Raw genomic sequence first — 20,449 nt, forward strand, 5'->3', positions numbered from 1 at the left:
AGCTCAATGCTCTGAGCTCAGCTGCGACCACTCCCTCCCCTGGGCCCCTGGTTGCTGCACGCACCAAGCTCTTTTCGACCTTAAGTTTTGCACAGGCTCCAGCCACTCTGGCTGCTCCTACTTCAGGTCTCAGCTTAAATGTAGTCGCCTCTTCAAAGGTACTTACTGCCCCCAAGCCCCTACATCCTGTCTCAGCCATGCCCCCGCCCATCCACTGTCACTTCACTGTTCTGTTTTTCATTTATGCTTGTCAGTGTCCGCAGCTGTCTCAGGCAGGAGGCCCCGGTGTGGGCTGTGATCTCCGTGGAACTGATGGAGGTGTGATTTGTGTGTCATATTGTCTCCCCGACTGGAACGTCAGCTCCTGAGCGCAGGGATGCTGCCGTCACTGTTGCCAGCGCCCAGCACGTGCGCGCTCCGAGTGGGGCCGGCCGCCTGTCCCGGGGCGACGGGGAGCCCTCAGCAGCCAGGCGCTGGAGGGACGCTGGAGAAGGGGGTGGGTCAGGACACAGCCTCCAGGTGGGCCGTGGCCGAGTGGCCTGTGCTCCATGGTGGAGGCCGGAGTCAGGGCCGGTTGGGGAAACAGTGCGCTGGCGGCGGCGGATGCCTGGGTCATACACTGGGCGGCTGAGGTCAGCCTGGACCCACGAGGTCAGGGCCAGGAGCCCAGCCGGGCTTGGCTGTGCTGCCGGGACGGCCAGGTGAGCCCTGACGGAGAAGCAGCCGGTCCCCGCTGGTTGTAGCTGAAAGGAGCTGCGGCCCGACGAGTCCCGCAGGGCCCCGGGCTGCAGGGCGGGCGTGGGGCACCGGCGTCCTGCGGGTGCGGCCGGGTGGGCGGTCGCCGGGCTGCTGTGGGCGGAGAGTCACCCTGGGCAGCACCGCGCCGCGTCCCCCGCAGGCGGGACCAGCCCCCCGGGGGCGGCGGGAGACACACCCGGCTGCGCGCACCTGGGCGCACCCGGGCGTACCGGGACCCACCGGTTCGCGCGCTTCCGCGCGGGGGCTGAGCGGTCCCGCCCCCCGACCAATGGAGGCGCGGAGATCCGCGGAGACGGGCGTCTATTGGGCAGGCGGGCAGGGCGGCCGGCGCGGATTGGGCGCGGGCGGGCGGGGCGGGGCGGCGCGGCGGGCACCTTAGCCCTCGGCCGGCGGGCGGCGCTCAGCGCTCGGCTCAGCGGGCGGGCGCGGCGGGCGGAAGTGGCGACGCTGGCGTCCCCGGAGTCGGCGGCGGGCGGCAGTGACGGCCCCGGCGCGGACGGCGGCGGCCGGGGGGGCGGCGTGGACGCCCGCGGCGCCGGCTGGGGCATCACCGCCGGCCTCGACCCCGAAATGGCGCTGCTGGCCGAGCACCTGCTGAAGCCGCTGCCCGCGGACAAGCAGATCGAGACCGGGCCCTTCCTGGAGGCGGTGTCCCACCTGCCGCCCTTCTTCGGTGAGCCTGGCGCGACCCCGAGCCCGACCGCGACCCCTAGCCGGGAGGTGGGGCGGGGAGGCGCGCAGCCCCGCGCGGGGCGCTGCCTGGCGCCGAGTCCTCCGAGGATCCCCACTCCACCCTGCCCACCCCGTTTCCTGGCACCCAGACTCTCTCTCCGCGCACCCCACACGCTCCCTATCCCGGCCGCTCGCCATCCTCCCTGTCTCCCCAGGGGTCCTCCACCCTCCGTCTCCCCCCTGACACTCCAGTCTCCCCAGACCCACACACTCCACTGTATCTGCCAGGGCATCCCCATGCTCCGCTCCCCTGGGCTCCCCAACTCTTCATTTCCCCAGACACCCCTTTCTCTTCCAAGCCCCCGATTCTGTAGTCCTCCGTCTCCGGGAAGCCTCCCGCCGCTTCTCCCCCAAGTTCCTCTACCCCGCACCCATCATTCCCCCCGTTAGAATGGCTGTCAACTCCCTCCCTTTGGGGAACCCTCCCTTTTCCTTAAATTCTCCCAGCCTCTCCCACAGAGAACCCTTTCGGGAACCTTCTTCCCCGGGATGCCCCCTTCCCTTCCAGACCAAAGACACCCCCCCCCCACACACACACACTCCAAGGCAGGGAGCCGGGCAGGGCGAGGAGGGGCTTTTGAAAATGAGTCATGAAACTGGAGGCCCCCTTTCTAGGGGAACCACCTGAACAGAGGTCGGGACTGGGGTGGGGGCTGCCTTTGGGGTGATGTCAGACACAGGGTGCTGGGCATGGGCTGTAAGGAGACCCCTCCCCCATCTGTCATACCCAGGAAGGCCCCTAAGCCCATGTCAGACCTCCTTCCTCCCCTGCCCCAGCCCAGCCGGGCCCTGGATGGAAAACGGGAAATGGAAGACAGTGCCATGTACCCCTGCCCTTCGCCTCCAGGCCCCGGGGCAAGGCTGTAACCCGAGCCTCTGCTTCTCCTCTTCCATGTGGACTCGCCCTGTGCCCTGACCTGCGAGTGCACTTGGTGGCCTGGTAGGCGGTCACCAGTGCCCAGGGCAGAGTCCAGCTGAACCCTACAGACCGACTGAACCTTAACACTGCGGCTGAAGAGATTTGGCTCCCGGGGCGGTGACTCTATCCCCAGTGGGTGACAGGGCTCATTGGGGGCAGTAGGTCCTGCAGTGGCGTGAGCTCTGGGGCGGTTGTGGTTACCTGGAGTTGTGTCCTTCACCTCTTGGGCCTCAGTGTCCCCATCTGTGAAATGGGGATGCTGACTCCAGGGGTAGCGGCAGGGAGTAAATGAAGCGGTGTGTGTATATCGTGTGGCCCTAGTGCCAAGTAGATCTTAGCTGGGCAGGCGGGGGTGCTATTATTTAAGTTCCTGGATCCAGTTTTGGTTCCTTCATATAGAAAGTAGATGATTAGTCAATGTTTGAACCAGTGCAGTGGCCTGTTTGGATGGCTCTCGGACCTGTGTAAGCGACCTGAGAGCAGGATCTTGGTCGTTTTTGTCCATTGCTGCATCCCCAGGATCAGAAGTGCCCGGCACATAGAAGGTGCTCAGCTGGTACTTGCTAAATGTACAGGACACTCTCTTGTCAGTGTCACCGGGTTGCCGTGGCACTGACTCTCCAGCCCGCGGTTTGGGAGGTGACCGGCCTCGCGGGAAGGGGTTGTTCGTTCTTGTGACGGTTCCCCCCATTTGGTTCTGTGGACATTTGCAGGACAGCAGCCTGCCCCGGACAAGGATTCAGCATCTATTTAAGCTCCTGGTTCCCAGCTGAGGGCGGGGGAAGGCTGCGGCGAGTTGCTGTTGGCATCTAGTGGGTAGAGGTGGGATGGTGTGAAACACCCTACAGTGCACAGGACAGGCCCCCCCCCCCCCCCCCCCCCCCCCCGGCACAGAATTGATCCAGCCCCAGATGTGAGCAGTGCCAAGGTGGGGAGCTTGAGGCCGGCCCTGTGCCCTTTCCTCCCTCACCTCTGCAAGGTTGCCCACCAGTTCTGCACTTGGGGTCCCTTCATTTGATGTGATTATCCGGCTGGTTTTAGAGAAAAGGGGATGGATGGTGCCAGGCCTGAGGAGCGTCCCCGCCTCCCTTTCCCCGATCTCAAAGGACCCTTGTCTTTGCTGCGAGTCACGTGCTGTGCCCGTCACATCTGTGGACAGAAGCACCATTTATACAGAAGCCTCGGGGTTGGCCTGCAGAGGATAATGCTTAGCATCTAAAAAAAGTGATAATCATTGTGAGCCATTAGGCTCTGCTGGGGAAGAATTTCCCCTGAAGGTGTAAGTTTTAAGCGCATGCTCCCACCGATGGCTTTCCTCTAGGGCTCAGGGGTCGAGTGAGATCCGGGGTCAGTTCTAACAGGGGCTTTGTCTAGATCTCGGGAGTGTCTGGTCACCTGGGTGATCTGGGTGGCGAGTGTGTCTCTGGAATGGCGGCCGTCTGGGGTCATGGACCCACGAAGTCTGGAAGGCACTGCGGTGGCAGCTCCCTCCCCGTCAGAGTGTCTGTGCGGTGGCACTGCTGACATTGGGGCTGGACCATTCTTTGTGACGGGGGCTCCTGCGCTTTGTAAGGTGTTCAGCAGCATCCCTGACCTCCGGGTACTGGATGCCAGTGTTGTACCTCTACCCAAGTGTGACAACCAAAAATATGTGTACCGAGACAGAACCACCCCTGGGTGAGAGCCATTGCTTTGGGCTGAAAGCTGTGTTTTTAAAAGGTATTTAATTTTGCAAGGAAGATCTGTTTCTCGAAGGAAAGTTGAGCAGGAAGAAATGTTCAGTAGAACTCTGTCGTTTATTGAGCACTTCCTGTGAGCTAAGCGTTCCCGGTGGAGAGGCTCACTTAATCCTCTCGCAGCCAGTGAGGTAGGGCTTTTTAAGGAGGTCTCTGCTGACGTTTCAGAGTGGTTCCCGCCCCCCCCACCCCCCCGACTCGTTTTCTATGGATCTCCAAGGGAGAAGGTACCAGCTGCTTTCCCCACCGAACAGCACAGCGTGACCACCTTTCCCTGTCCGTCATCCTTTGCATAGCTGCTGGGCGTTCCATTCTCTGCATGTGGCCACAGTTCACTCAGCCAGCCCCCGGCTGTTGGACACTCACGTTGCTTCTCATGTGTTTGCTCTGTTAAGCAGCGCTACAGTGAACACCCTCGTATTTATTGCTTTGCACACTTCTCTTGTTATTTCTAATCTTTAGAAGTGAAGTCACTGGAGCAGCCGTATTTCTTCAAGCTTCGTGGGTGCAGTTTGATGGGGTCGGTTGGGCTGGGGGAATGCTGATTCCTTGGGCGCAGGTCAGAGGTGACTTAGAGCCTCTTGGGCCAGCCCTTCCTCCCTATCTCCAGGCCGAATCGCTCCAGCCATTTGTTCATCTTCTTCCTCCACCTTGACCCCGTAATTGGAGCTCATCTCTGACGATCAGTTTGCAACTGACTTCTGTGAGGCCTGCTCGCTCATCTTTTAGGTCAGTTTTCCAGCTGTTCTAGAGCATTGCCCATTGGAGGGCGGAGGAAGGGGAGAGAGGAAGTGAGAGACTTAGATGCCATGTAGTCTTGTCACCCCTGCCTAGAAGCCTCAATGGCCAAGGATTGAACCCAAGACCCTTCAGTGTGCAGCCCGGCACAAACCATTGAGCCACCGGCCAGCGCCGGGCCATCTAGAGTTGATGCATGAGGTGACACCTGTTTGCTGCCACGGTTTAGGGAGGAACTGAAGATGTGGGAGCGGAAGGTGATGTGTTTTACCTCTCAGTTCTTGAGATTGGAATTCCAGGAGCGTTTTTCTTCATTTAGGCCTCTTAGCTTAATTAAAGGGATGCCCGTTGAATTGGTCGGTACAGGTGTCTGGCACTCAATGAGTCCTAGACTAATCTCCAGAAGAATGGTTTTCCATCACTTTGGTTCAGTGCTTGCTCTATTTTGGGGGACCAATGGCAGCCCAAAAGCGCACAATCATCTTGTTTTACAGCCAAGGAACGGAGGCCAGAGAGGTTAGGGGACTTGCCCAGGGTCACACAGCCCGCGAGTGACCATAGAGCCAGACTAGACCTCAGGCCTCTGGACTCCTCCTGAGTGCGTGTGCCCTGTGCCTGCCTGCCGTCCTGACTTCCGGCCTGGCAGAGGAGGGGACCCCGTGGAGCCCGCCTGCTTGGCGACTGAACACCTGTGTTGGCACCACGGCGACGTGTCCAACATGCTGGAGCACAGACCAGACCTGCAGGTTTCCTCTGAGCGTGTGCTCATAATTGGTCTGCCGAGCCAGGCCCATGTCCTGCTCATTGGAATTCAAATTTGAGTGACTGGGTGTAGAAGTCGCCAGAGCGTAGGCCCAGACAGGTCAGTCTTTCCTTTAATTGGTACATTGCATTAACCACCGGGGAGCCAGCCCCGGCCGCACCCGTGTTCTGTGCGTAAGACGTTCCCCTGGCCTGCCCTGGCCGGTGTGGTACAGTGGATAGAGCGTCGCCCCATGGCCTGAAGGGTCCTAGGTTCGATTCCAGTCAAGGGTGCATACCTCGGTTGCAGGCTCCATCCCAGTCCTGGTCAGGGTGTGTGCAGGAAGCAACCAATGTATGTGTCTCTCTCACATCGATGTTTCTCTCTCTGTCTCTCCTCCTCCCTTCTACTCTCTCTAAAAATAATCAATGGAAACATATCCTTGGGTGAGGATTAACAAAAAAAAAAAAAGGAAGAAGTTCCCCAGCTCCCGAGAAGCTGTTTGCCCACTTCAACAAGCAGCCCCAGCGGCATCTGTGCCATGTTTTTGCTTTTAAATGTGTACACATACCCGATTACCTTTGATTTTGTATAGAACAGCCTAAGAAGGAGAAACAAGAAGCGGCATTAGCGCTCTCCCTGCAGCAGGGCAGCGTCATGTGGGTGGTGCTTGTCGAGAGCCGGAGTCATGGGAGCGGGATGGAGACTGCGCTCCTGGGTGGAGGCTCCGGGAGGAAGAAGCGGGGTCTCTGGGCGAAGAAGCCGAGCACACGCCTCCGCGATGTGGCAGCTCCGCAGACGCCTGTCATCAGCTGGAGGTGCATTTGTAAGGAGTGAGTGAGGGTTCCTTAGCTCTGGGAGCACCTACTGTGTGCCTGATGCACTGGGTGCTTCACGCTCACGATCTGAGTAACAGCGGATGAGAGGGCTGCTTCTGGCCCCGTTGTGTTAGCCCGTCCGTCTGTGTGGCAGCGAGAAGTCACTTTGAACCTGGGTCTGTTGTCCGCTGCAGTCTGTGCTCGAACACCTGAGAGGAACGGAGAAAACATGGGTGTTGGCATGAAGCTGAGCCAAACTGAAGTCCTGGTCCCGTGGCGCCAAAGCTGCGTGGTGTGTCCGCGCACCAGTCTGCCCTTCTCCGCTCCGAGCCTCCCGGGGTGGCGGAGGTGACCTCCCGAAATGACCCCGGTGCTCAGTGCCAGAATCGCTCCATTTTTGCGCAGGTAGACAGGGCCTCGGGGCTTTAGAAACGGCCGTCTTGCCGCACAGCCCTTGGGAAAGAAGTTGCCTCTGGGTCTCAGTGACCAGCTGCCCGCTCAGCGCCCTCACCTGTCCCAGCCAAAGGCAGCGCAGGAGCCCAGACCGTCCCCCGTGATGGTGATTAGATCGCCTTGGTCCTCTGCCGAGGAAGCCTGTCCTGAGGTCGGGGGCTGAGGTCAGGGGCCGAGGTCTGGCGCCGAGGTCTGGCCGCTACTTCTGGAGGGAAAAGATGGAGAAGCAGGAGGGAAACCCGCTTGCTAGCTCATCCAAGCAGGAGGGAAACCCGCTTGCTAGCTCATCCAGGCCCTGCCTCTGGCCCTCACCTGTGTGGGGCCCGCTGCCCAGCGCTGCTGGAGGAACGGTGCCCTGTGAATCCCTTAGAGGCAGAGGCCGGGCGCTCAGGGCGCGGCAGTGGGCCTGGCGGAGCAGAGGTGCCCAGCCCGTGTCGAGCTGAAAGGGAACGGGAAGGTGCCGGCCGAGGGGCTTTGTAGGGTCCGATGCGTGACTCGGTCGTTGCTCGTGCAGTCCCTGTTGAGAGTGGCTCCATGTGTCAAACGTGGAACCTGCCGATACCGCATTTCCAGTCCTTGTAGTGACCTCATGAATTAGAAGGACTTGGCACCTTTCTGTAGGCGGAGAAACGGAGGCTCAGAGTGGTGAGGGGCCTGGCCGGGTCACACAGCTGGAAAGTGGCCCCCGGGCTTTGAAGCCGCTGCCCTGCCGCCAGGGAGCCGCACACGCCCAGGCACGGGGAGTCTTCCCGGACGGACAGGCCCTCTGTGCTGTGTGCGGACGGACGTGGCTTACTGAGCGGTTAGAATGGAAGTGGGCTTGGTCTTGGGTTTCGTTATTTCAGTTTAAAACGGGCCTGGGTGGGAGTTAACTCCTTTTGCTACATTCTCCCAGTGTTACTTGTATCAGGGCCTTTTTAATTTCCTCTTAGTTGTTACAGTGTTAACTGTATCCGAGCTTTTAAAAGTGGTTACAGCGGATCCGTCCCCTTCAGGGCCCTCTGCGGCCAGGCAGCCGGTCGGCTCCCGTGTTGAGAAAGGCTCCTTCCTGCCCTGCTGTCTCCGCTTCCCGTGCCGCTCCCGTGAGAGCGCTTTCTGACGGTCTGGATGCGTCTGAAGCCACAGGTTTATGACGGGAGGATTCCTGCCCATTTCACTCACACCAGCCAGCAGTCAAGTCTCGCTTGGCCTCTCCTCCCTCCCTCCGCTCTCTTTCTTAATCCCTGGAGTCATACTTTTCTAGATTTCCTCTCTAAAGAAAAGCTTTGCCTGTTGAGAAAGATGAAAATGATGATATAGCTTATAATAATAATAACAACAGCAAGCATAACGAATATCTTCTTTTTAATTGAACGTCTTAGAGGCCAGAAACTGCTTAGCCCTTAATTCGTGGACTCTCCTGTAAGCCTCACAGCAACCCTAATGGTGGGGTCCATCTTGGACCTCCTTTTACAGGTTCCTTCCTCCCAGGCCACCGCCAGCAGCAGAGAAGCCATTTCCCACTGCGTCCCCAACCCAAGGCTGGTTTTTGCCAAAAGGGGCGATTGTGGACAGAGAGTTGGCATGTCATGGAGGCGATTTTTAAAAAATATATCTTTATTGATTTCAGAGAGGAAGAGAGAGGGAGAGAGAGCTAGAGATAAACACATCAATGATGAGAGAGAATCATGGACCGACCGCCTCCTGCATGCCTTCCACTGGGGATGGAGCCGCAACCCGGGCATGTGCCCTTGACCAGAATCGAACCCGGGACCCTTCAGTCCTCAAACTGTTGCTCTATCCACTGAGCCACATCGGCCAGGGCTGGAGGCGATTTTTAAAAGCAGCATTTTAGAATGTCTTGTGAACGTTCTTTCCTCTTTAGATAGTGGGATTTAGAGGAGGCATTCTCAGGGCTCTTGTCCTTCAAAACAGGCCTATTGCAAACGGAGCCATGAGGCGCACGTGCCCACATGCGCACGCACACGCGGCACCCCACACCCGCAGGTAATAAATGATTCATCTCCACCAGCGGTAATCTGATGCCTCCCATTATGATCCCTGTAACCCAGGACTGTAGAGATAACCTGCCCCCCCCCCCCCCCCGGGTCTAACAGTGGAACCTTACGAGCCAGCTATTGAAAACTAAACATTGAATGTGAAGTGGAACCTCCCCAAGCCCGACTCCCAGCAGCGCCACAGGGGCATCCTGGTCCCTCGTGAGACGCGTCGCTAACGGCGGCGTGGTGCCCCGTCCTGAGTCACCGTGGCTGAGCGTGACGCCGCGTGTCTTACACACGGGCTGCTCTGTGCTTCAGAAGGAAAGCTGTTCCTGAGAGGAAGTGGGAGGTCGGTAGGAACCTAGGTCGGTGCCCAGTGTCAGGAACGTCACCCGTTCGTTGTAAGAGAGGGTTGTCTGAGGGGCAGGCGCTGAGGGGCAGCTCAGATGGGATTTCCACCTGTGTGTGGTCCAGCTCAGCGTGATGGCCGGTGCTTTCCAGTGACGTCGAAGCCAGAAAAAGAGGAAATGAGTGATTCTGTGTGGCATGCGGCGACGCCCGCTCATGGGGAGTTCCGCTCCCTGGGCCATCTCGCCAGCTGAACTGCAGCAGAGACCCGAGCAGGAAGCGCCGGTGTCCCCTGTCCGGCCGGAGCTGTCAGAGGGCGTCGCAAAATGCTCGCTGGCCAGCGTGCCTCAGTGGTTGAGCCTTGACCTATGGACCAGGAGTCACAGTTCGATTCCCAGTCAGGGCACATGGCCGGGTTGTGGGCTGGGTCCCCAGGGCGGGGCGTGCAGGAGGCAGGCAGCCGATCAATGATTCTCTCTCATCACTGATGTTTCTCTCTCTCCTGTCCTCTCTGAAATCAATAAAAATATATTTAGAAAATGGTGCAAAACTCTACTCAGAACCTGAAGACATGCCGTGTAAAGCCGTGTCGTGAGGCTGGAGGCCTGTGACATCCCTGGGTCACACCTTGTCATGGATCGCGCTTCGCTGGCGGCCCTGTTTAGAGACCCACAGATGGCCGCCTGCACCAACGCAGAGGCGTTTCTGCTCCCTCCCGATGAGTTGTACTAGAGAAGGCTGATGTACCGTGAGATTGGTAGATGGAGAATATTTAATTTTATTTTTAGTATTGAGAATGTCTTCATTTGTTCTGTGGATGGCCCATTTGTTCTCTAGGCCTGTTTTCCTTATTGATGTTAGAGCTCTTTACAACGTGAGGGGCGATGGATGGCTGTCTGTGAGGTTTGTGAGACCAGCCCCTGCCCCATCAGTGTGCTGTTGGCTTTCTGGGTTTTCAAGTCAGATTTCTTTTTTTAAAAAAAAATATATTTTATTGATTTTTTATAGAGAGGATGGGAGAGGGATAGAGAGTTAGAAACATCGATCAGCTGCCTCTTGCACACCCCCTACTGGGGATGTGCCCGCAACCAAGGTACATGCCCTTGACTGGAATCGAACCTGGGACCCTTGAGCCCGCAGGCCGACGCTCTATCCACTGAGCCAAACCGGTTAGGGCTCCAATCAGATTTCTTGATCTTTTCCTTATGCCTTCTGGGTGGAGTCGCGGCCTTAGAAGACCTGTGCTAAACAAACATGCTCCAGATGACCAGGGCTTGCGTGTGCGGCATCTGCCTCTGAGAGCTGGTTCTGTGAAGATGCCAGCATCGTATCTGATTTTCCTTCTGTTTTCTGTTTTTACTTTGTTTTTGACACATCTTCCTTCTTGGGGAGAGGGGGGGGGCAGTAAGAGGAGGATCTAGAAAACCATCTGAGCCCAAGCCCCTCCCTCCCTCCTGGCTGGTTCTGGGTGGTGTTTTAATGAGCCTGTTTTGCTGACAATAAAAAAACAAGTCTGGGGACACCGTAAAACTGGTAAAACAGGAAAGGGAACGTGGGGCCGGGCTGCATCTGTGGGAAGGGAGGCTGGGAAATCTGGAAGCTGCCGGCTCTGTGTCACGCTCTGTCCCCTCTGCCCGCAGAGGGCCGGCTGGAGGTCAGACTGTGAGGAAGGCCCGAGTGCGTGGGGATGAACATCATCTTCCGGCTTTCCCGGCAGCCCCCCCCCCCCCTTGTGGAACTCACAGATGGAAGCACTCTGGAAAGAGGGAGGGAGCAGTGGGACCAGCCTGGGCTCCGCCGTGTGACCCGGGCAGGTCACTTGCCTTTTCCGGGCTCGGCAGCCTTGGACGGCGCCAAAGACAAGCACAAGACCAGAACCTTCGGTGGGTCGTGTTGAGACAGGCGTGAGCACCTCCTGCCTGCGCAGCACCTCTGGGCTGTGGCAAGAAGGACTGAGTCCAGCGCGGTTAGGTCACTGTCCACAGTCACATCAGAGCTGAGATTCGAACCCGGGACCGGCTGACTGTGGCGCACGGCACTGCTTCCCCCCTCACGTGGCTCATGTGCAGATGCTCCCAAACCGACGTCCTGTGCACATTTATGTACAGAGAGGTGCCTCCCTGTCGGCCACTTCCTCTGCGTCCCGCATGGAGGTGAATTCCGGGTCCCCCCCCCCCCCCCCGTCCTGCTCCCCTCCCAGCTCCGGAAATACACTTTAGTCCCCACATTCCCACTGCACACTTGAGCAGAAGCTCTGTCCCTGTGTGGTGGCCACGGCGTAATAACACTGCTGGCCGGCAGCTCCCGCTGACCACGGTGCGTCCCGGACCTACCTACTGCCCCATTGGCCGCGGGAGGAAGCTGAGACACGCAGGCGGGGAGACTTGCTCCCTGGGGAGTGGCTGGGCCAGGGGTCAAGCTTAGTGTGTCTGGATCCCTCACCCGCCTTCTTTCCGTTTGCTATGGAGTATTTCACTGTAGTGTCCAATGCTGTTCCTTCAATACCTCTGTTTAATAGCTGTGATTAGGATGTTCCAGATGGGCGGCCAGGTGTGCTGGTCACCTTGGATGGAATTCGGCCTGCAGATGTCCCTCCCCCAGCCCTCTGCTCCCATGCAGTCAGTTAGTGTGCCCACCAAGGCCCCTGCCTGGCCCAGGGCAAGGGGACATGGCACCGGTGTTCTCCCCCTGTGGGTTTGGTACCCACGGTGGCCTGCGCAGGCATCTTTGTCCCTGAGCTCTGGGCTCAGCAATGAGCAGGTGTGTTCAGGCTCTGAGGGTGAAGTCCACACTGAGCCTGCCCAGCGGGGAGCCGGCCATTCCCTGATGGTTCCTCTGCGCCGAGCCCTTGGCAGGGAGCTCTGACCCGGGGCGGGGGGGTGTCTCTGGTCCCCGTGCCAGCCTGCCAAGTGGGTCACAAAGGAGGGGAAGGAGCAGGCGCAGGCCACAGGCTGCTCACATTTCATGTGGAGCCTGGAGTTCCAGGCATGGCCAGTTTCCAGGCCTACATCTCAGTAACTCAGCTATTTTAGGGTGCTCTGTTGTTTTATGAGCTGCCAAGAAATGGAAGATACCTCCAATTCAGAGCACCTTCTGAGTCCACAGGTGAACAAAATGTATGTCTTGGAAGTGGACTGTTTTGAGTCATCCTCGGAGCGCCTCTGATCGGTTCTGTTGCTCCATTTGCTAGATGGGAAAGTTGAGGCTCAGAGGGAAGGGATACACTCCCAAGCCCTCATGACCAGAGCGTGCAGCGTGGAGTGTCAGGGCCACGTTCACGGTCTGTGAAGTGACTGACGCCGTTGCTGGCGTGTTCTCCTGGGCTCCTATGCAGTCTCAGGACTGCGGAGCCTCGTTTCTTCCTTATAAGCTGGCGAATGAGAAGGTCTTTAATAAACCGGGTCCCTCTTCTCCCACCTCATGATTCCTCAGTCTGCCTCCTGGTTAATTAGCAGTGATCCGGCTTGTTAATTAGCTGGTTAATTAGCAGCGATCCGGCTTATTGGCCAAGATGGGTTGCTGTCCAATGCGGTAGCCACGGGCCACATGTGGCTATTTAAATTCAAAGGAACGAGAGGTAAACATTTCAAGTGCTCAGTGGCCACGTGTGGCTTGCCTTGCAGATACAGAGCGGGGCCCTCATTGCAGAAGGTCTCTGGGAGAGCGCTGTTCTAGTGCGGAGGGTGCTGTGGACAGAAGGGGTTGCATTTTAAAGGCGCTGACAAGTCCTGCAATAAGAAGCTGGTCTCACCTGGAGACTAGCACGCCAGGTTTACCTGCCCGGGAGCCTTTTTAACACCTACAAACAGCTCTGCCTCTTCCTGAGCACATCAGGTGCCACCCTCCTGTCTGCAGGCCTCTGTGACCCTTGGGAATCTAAGTCTCTCTTCTCGTTTTCTCCCCAGATTGCCTTGGGTCCCCGGTGTTTACGCCCATCAAGGCGGACATAAGCGGTAACATCACGGTACGTACTTGGGCTGGCAGCGGCAACCCTGGTACCACCTCGGGAATCTACACCTGCCCCGGTCACCGGAGCCCGCTCCCTGCCCCAGTGCCCCAGCTCCCCAGCTCCCCAGCTCGAGGGCTGGGAGGAGACCTGCAGGACAGCCGTGGCCCCAGCTCCTCTGAATCGGACTCGGGCTCTGATGCAGTCATGCCTCCTAGTTGCAGCCTGAATGGGACCACAGGCGGAACCCACTGAGGCAGAACCTGCTTCTTCTATCCACTCCCCCAAATAACGAAACTCAGACGTCGATGGTGCCTGGGCCTGGCCCTTCCCTGCCTCAGGCCGGGAGTTCAGGGTGCCGAGCCCCTCTCCCCTCCCCGTGAGTGCTGGGGTCCAACCCCAGCAGGTCCAGGGTTCCCCAAAGGTGTGGACGGAGTCGGCGAAGAAGGAATGAATGGCACAGAGGCAGCGTTCAGTTCATCAGCATATTTGGGTTCTCTCGCCTGGTTCTATCCAGGATCTCCAGCCAGGTTCTGGTTAGGATCTCCAGCCAAGTTCTGGTTCGGTTCTCACTAGGTTCTCCAGCCAGGTTCGGTCGCCAGATTCTGTAGCCAGGTTCTTCAGCCAGGTTCTGTCTAGGTTCTCCAGCCAAGTTCTGTAGCCAGGTTCTGTCTAGGATCTTTTGCCATGTTCTCTCGCTAGGTTCTGTCTCTAGGTTCTGTGTCCTGTTGTCTTGTTACATCTGTATTTATACCAGTTGATTCCAATCCTATCAATCTCTATTCCAAAGGTTAGGGCGTTTCTTATCTCCATTCCAGGGAATAAAGATTATGTAGCTTAAGCATGATTGTTCGTAGTTAAAGTGATTAACTACCCGTCTGGCACTTAGTTAAGGGGTTTTATTCCCTCCCTAACTTCAGGGGAAAATCCCTACCTAGGGAAACAACCTTTCTCGGAGAGGTGACCTTGGTTAAAACACATAGCGCCAAGAAGGGGAGCAAACATATTAAGAACAGTATGCCATATACGCCACGTCCCTTGAAACATATGCTGTGCAGATGTTTCTTCCCTGCAGCGACTGTGCTAAGCAGCAAGGATGGACTGGCTCCCAGCACGTGAGGGTCCTTTCAGGGCCTGGCCCAGGGATGGCTGCCCTGCACTCTCTCATCTCTTCATCCCAGCAGCCGTTGAGGCTGGTTCTGTTGTCATCCCCGTTTTACCGATGAGGAAGCTCAGAGAGGTTGAAGGACTCCCCTGAGGTCACACCGCAAGGACATGCAGAGGCGGGATTCAGACCCAAACTGCCGGCTCCACTCAGAGCCTTGTTTTTGGATCTTTGAACCCTAAGAGCATATTTCTACTTGTCCACACAAGTGAAACTTCAGACACTCGGTGTCTGAGGTGCTGACCACAGTGGTTGGAGAACGTGGACTCTGGAGCCAGTCTGTGCAGGAACCCGCTGTGTCACTGGGCACCTCACTGCCCCTCTCTGAGCCTCAGTTTCCTCATCTGCAATTTGGGGTGATGACAGCGCAACATCAGGCTTGCTGTGAGCATCAGAGAAGGCAGCGCTGGGGGGCGGGGGGAGCTCAGGAAATGGGACGGTCCGGGAGTTCCTGTTGCACAAGCCCCATTGCCGTTCTTGGCACTGGTGGGGTGCTCCTCCCCGCAGCGTGCCGGCCGCTCGTCTGTGGGGACAGCTTTTCCAAGGAGAAACCCCGTGTGCTCCATTTCAGAAAATCAAAGCTGTGTACAACACCGACCCGACCAAGTTCCGGACCCTGCAGAACATCCTGGAGGCGGAGAAGGAGATGTATGGAGCGGAGTGGCCCAAAGTGGGGGCCACGCTGGCGCTGATGTGGCTGAAAAGGTGATGAGCCGGGGCGGCAGGCTGTGTGGCTGTGAGTCCTGGGCCCGCTCTGCCCACCCAGGACAGCCACCCGCGGCCTGCCCTGGCGGGGGAGGAGGTCACTGCGTTCCCTCACCTGTGCCGATGCCGGTTAGCGGCTGAGGAAAAGCACCCAGGGCCGCGGGCTGCCCGGTGGCGACTCCCTCCCGGAGCCGTCAGAGGCGAGCAAGCCGCACACAGCCCGGCGCTGTGCTGCGCTTTCTTAAAAAGTATATTCCTATTGATTTCAGAGAGGAAGGACGAGGGAGGGTAGGAAGATCAATGATGGGAGAATCATCACTTGCTGCCTCCTGCACGGCCTGCTGGGGATCGAGCCCGCAGCCCGGGCCTGTGCCCTGACCCTGGGTTACTGCTAACCACTGAGCCATGCGGCCGCGCGTCGTGCTGGGCTCTGTGGGTCTGGCCGCCTTTCACGTGCTGTGGGTTAGGAGTGGTGTGACCCCAGCTCACAGAGGCGGCCACTGGGTCTGCTGGGGCCACTGGGGCTGCTGGAGGCCACTGGGGCTGCTGGAGGCCACTGGGGCTGCTGGAGGCCACTGGGGCTGCTGGGGCCACTGGGGCTGCTGGGGCCACTGGGGCCGCTGGAGGCCGCTGGGGCCGCTGGAGGCCGCTGGGGCTGCTGGGACCACTGGGGCCGCTGGAGGCCACTGGGGCCGCTGGAGGCCACTGGGGCTGCTGGGGCCACTGGGGCCGCTGGAGGCCACTGGGGCCGCTGGAGGCCACTGGGGCCGCTGGGGCCACTGGGGCTGCTGGAGGCCGCTGGGGCTGCTGGAGGCCGCTGGGGCTGCTGGGGCCGCTGGGGCTGCTGGAGGCCACTGGGGCTGCTGGAGGCCAAGGCCGCCTGGGACCGAGCGGCCGGCAGTCGTCAGGCCGTGACTGCACAGAGAGGTCCTCTCGGGGCGGGTCACATGGTAGACTTATGGACGATGACAGCTTCTTGCAGGAATACAGCATCGCAAGGAGAAGGAACTATCTAATTTGCACAAATTCGTCCCGTGGTCTGGGGCACAGGGTACCCTGATGAGGGGTTTGAACCCAGATGATCTTACCATAGAATTGACGTGCTCGCAGCCACTACACATCTTGTCCTCAGAGCAAATACTTGAATCCATATGTAGTTGTTCCCATTTTACAGATGAGGCCACCGAGGCTCAGAGAGGCCAGGCAGCTTGTTTGCTTAGCTTATGCTGCTCTCTACCGGCCACAGAATTCTCCTTCCTGTGCAAACACCAGAGCCCCGCAGCGCCATGAAGCCAGGGGCCCTTCCTAGCCCCATAGATGTCCCAGCGTTGCTTCTCTCTGGTGCCTGGAGCCAGGAGGGGTGCGCCTCCCTGTCTCTGCCCAAACCCCCCCAGCCAGCTCCTCCTTCCCCCAAACATGTGCTTCTTTGATAAAATGGAGCACAAAGAGCCTGCTTCCTGGAGGGGGTGGCTGTGTGGGCATCGGGGTGGGTGGCCTGTAATTAACACCCTGACATCATGTGTTAGGAGTTGCTTCAAGCTACTCACCTCTGGTGTCATAACCCTGGAACGAGGAATGCCCTCGGCCCATCTATCCTATCACAGGATCTGGGCTTCTCAGGAGCAAAGCAGATGATGCTGTTGAGATCAGTGCGACTGTGCGTGTCCACATGGGTGTGGGCGAGCCAGGCTGCCGGAGGGTGGTGCGGGAGGATGCCAGCAAGTTGAGCACATAGTGAGCACCTGCTGTGTGCTGCTCATGGTGCCAGGCGAGCAGGATGCCAATGAAATGAGGACAGACCCTCTCAGGGTCACGGTCTGGTGGGTGGATCCTGATAGCAGGGTCTCAGAGCCTGGACAGAGAGGTCAGGGAGGGCTCCCTGGAGGAGGGTGGCCAAGCAGAGTGTCCAGGGCTGACCAGGAGGTCCCAGGCAGAGCAGGCGTGGCAGAGGTGGGAGAGGCTGGCGTGTCTGCAGCTCTGTGAGGAAACGGACAGGGCAGGCCCAGACCCCAGCTCCCAGCAGGGACCGTGTTCAGCGGCCACAGCCAGGCCTGGGGTTGACACGGCGCTAGGGAGACGCCGTGTGGAGCCAGTGGCCACACAACGTGGAAGCCAGGTGTAGAGATAAAACGCGGGGAATGAGTAACCTCCTGCTTTTGCGTGCACATGTTCCCGCTCACAGTAGGTGCTTCGCTCAGCGTAGTCGGGCCTGCCAAGCGCAGGAGCGGGGCGTCCTAACGGGCCTGTCTCTCCTTCCTGGGCGCAGGGGCCTCCGCTTCATCCAGGTCTTCCTGCAGAGCATCTGCGACGGGGAGCGGGACGAGAGCCACCCCAACCTCATCCGCGTCAACGCCACCAAGGCCTACGAGATGGCGCTCAAGAAGTACCACGGCTGGATCGTGCAGAAGATCTTCCAGGTGAGCCAGGAGGCTGCCAGCTGTGGGGCCCACGCCTCGCCCGGCCATGCCTTCTGTGGCCTCGGAGCCTCCAGTGGCCTCGGAGCCTCCAGTGGCCTCAGAGCCTGCGTCCGTCCGTCCGTCCGTCCGTCCGTCCCGGGCCTCAGGAAGGGCTCCCCTGCCGAGGGGCCGGTGCGCTGAGGGCCTCTCTCGGGCACTGTGGGCGGCTCCGCCTCACCGCCCCCTCCGTGGCCACACAGTGTCATGCTGGATGCTCCGTGGTATTCTGTTGAGGTGCCTCGTCCTAGGTGGCCCGATGGGGAGGGAGAAGCCCTGGCCACGACTCTGAGGACATCAGGGTGATGGTGGGCTGGCCTGTCGGCCCCTCAGGCTCAGGCAGGGAGGGGCAGGGAGGGGCAGGAGGCCCCGGGCCCGTGGGCACCTGCTGACAGGAAGTTGGCCCACAGGCTCCTGTTGGGGTGACGTTGGCCATTGTTCCTGGAAACGGGCCTCAGCACCAGCCTCGTTTCCTGAGGGCCCCCTCGGGGTGCCACACGCTGTCACTGGCCGCCCTGCCTCATGGCCTGGCATCTCGCCCATGTCCTGGCCACCCCTCCTTCTGCAGCTCCCACTGCTGCCCAGCTCACTCACATGAGAGGGGTCTCATGGCTGGTCTCCCCCCCGGCACAGGCCCTGGGCAGGAGGAGCCGGTCACCAGGGCTGGGACAGGGCCCCTCTGTGGGAGCCTCCCCCCCCACCCCCGCTCAGGACCTCGCAGCCCCACCTCAGGAACAGCAGCAGGCCCTGTGAGGCTGGCCAGGCAGCTGCCCATGCTGTGCACCAATGCACCTGCGGTGGGAGCATCCTTACCCCTTTCCCAGGTGAAGAAACGGATGCTCAGAGAGGTTAAGGGTCTTGCTCAAGGTCACGGAGGAAGGTGGGGGCTGAGATCCTATGACCTGACCCTCAGCACCCTTATCTTTCAAATGGGTGTAAAGTAGGCCCTGCCTCCAGGGTTCATTGTGAAAATGAAGCGAGTTCATCTGTATCAGGTGCTTGGCCCGTGGTTTGCACTCAGTGTATCAAACCTATTACGATTTCTTTTCATAATGACTGTTACTATTTGTAATTTCCTCACCCCGTCAAACTCATAGCCTTTCTGTCTGGTGGCATACTTTTCCCTCTGGCTCTGAAATTCCGTAAACTTCTGATTCTCTGACATCTTTTCAAGTGTCAGGGGGGCCCTGAAATTTAGAATTTAGGCAAGTGTCGCCTCCTACAGGACAAAAGAGCCACAGATAGCGGCCCTCTCCCTGCTCAGGGAGTGGGTGTTCCAGAGACGCAGCTCGCCTGCCTCCGGAGCAGCCTCACCCAGAGGGAGCGGCTCACCGCACTGCGCGCCCGTGTCCCGGTGCTGCGAGCGCCTCCGTGTGCCCGGCGCTGTGCCGAGCACTTTGCACAACCTCCTTAGTCCTCCCAGAAGCCACCCAGTCGGATGGGTGCCATGGCCACCCCATTTTACAGACGCTGAACTGGAGGCTCAGAGAGGCTGAGTGACTTGCTCAAGGCTCACAGCTAGTCGGCGGCACAGGCTGGAATTTGAACCCAGGCCTGTCTGCCCCCAGAGCTGGAGGCGTCCTGCTGCCCCTCACGGGGGTAGACAGGAATAGACATATCCCTCGGCCTTTGCCTGTCCCTTTCAGTGCCACAGTCAGCGCAGACCCTGCCCACCACGGGCCCCCCTAACCCTGCGCCTCTTTTCCTCTCGCCCGCCTCCAGGCAGCGCTGTATGCCGCGCCCTACAAGTCCGACTTCCTGAAAGCGCTGTCCAAGGGCCAGAACGTGACGGAGGAGGAGTGCCTGGAGAAGGTCCGCCTGTTCCTGGTCAACTTCACGGCCACCATTGACGTCATCTACGAGATGTACACCAAGATGAACGCCGATCTCAACTACAAGGTGTAGGCGTGCCCCCGGCCGGCACCCTCAGAAACAGACCAGCCAGAATCACTGTGAAGCAGCTGGAGGCCGCCGTGGCCTGCGTCCCCCAGAGCGGCCCAGAGTCTGGCTGGGGTTGCAGGGGACGGCCCTGGTTTCTGAAAAGTCACTTTTGGGGTCTATCCTAATGGAGCAATAAATAACCACCCTACTTCTGAATCACCTTTAGTTTCACGGCAGCACAGACCGACTGCCTTCATTTCAGTGTGATAAAAATCAGTTAATGTTGCTAATAAGGCAAGTCCTAGGGCTTTCTGTCCCCGTCCCCCCACGTGGTGCGTGGCCCTGGGGGAGCCCTGTCATACACCTCATTTTAAAGATGAGGATCTGGTGCAGTGATGTAAGGCCCACGAGGAGTCTGATTTGAAATTACACAGGATTGTTTTAAAGCAGACTGCTGTGTGCTCCTGTGGTGCACAGCCCAGCCTCACAGCGCTGTCAGCATACACCCCGCTCTTCCTACTGTCTTTTTCCAGACAGTTTTTTATAGTTGAAAACAACCAGCAAGCCTTTGGTGACCTTGACCAAGGGCACTGTATTTTGAAGCTGTCGGGTATGAGGAACGGACCCAGACGACTGAGCTGGCTTCTTCTGCATAAGTGTTTCCTTCAGGGACAGCCTACCCCACCTGAGAAACTACCCATCATGTGTGTTCTCCCAGAGGGGAGGCCGCGAGCCTCCCGATGCCGAGACCCGAGGAACACCTCTCTGCCTTAACTCCCTCCTGGCACTCACAAGAGCTGTATCTTGAAAGTGTTGGGGTGAATAGAGGGACCCCAAAGAATTCATATGTGTTAAAAACCCAATGAGGAACAATTGGTGATTTTTATGCAAACACTAAATAATTCTTAATAAATAAATCTCTATTTTGGAATCACATCTATGTGCTGTTTGAGTTCCTGATCTTCCTGGGTTAGAGGTTACAACTGGGGACCAACCGTGGACCTGTTTCCTAGTGTTTGTCTTGGCTGGACAGGGTACGTGGGTGGATGTAGTCTCCACTTTGCCTCCGTCTCCA

The 20,449-nt window shown here is 58.6% G+C and overlaps 1 protein-coding gene across 1 annotated transcript; it reads left to right on the forward strand.

The window, feature by feature from the left end:
* The first annotated feature begins 1,185 nt into the window (after nt 1-1,185).
* Nucleotides 1,186-20,310, forward strand: LOC118678236 (glycolipid transfer protein). The gene is made up of 5 exons (XM_036353600.1): nt 1,186-1,432; nt 13,130-13,188; nt 14,907-15,040; nt 17,307-17,457; nt 19,216-20,310. The coding sequence occupies exons 1-5, from the start codon at nt 1,330-1,332 to the stop codon at nt 19,396-19,398; spliced, it is 630 nt and encodes a 209-aa protein (XP_036209493.1). The 5' UTR covers nt 1,186-1,329; the 3' UTR covers nt 19,399-20,310.
* Nucleotides 20,311-20,449: the final 139 nt, after the last annotated feature.

Source organism: Myotis myotis, unplaced genomic scaffold, assembly GCF_014108235.1.
Source record: "Myotis myotis isolate mMyoMyo1 unplaced genomic scaffold, mMyoMyo1.p scaffold_m19_p_20, whole genome shotgun sequence".
NCBI classification, from domain to species: domain Eukaryota; kingdom Metazoa; phylum Chordata; class Mammalia; order Chiroptera; family Vespertilionidae; genus Myotis; species Myotis myotis.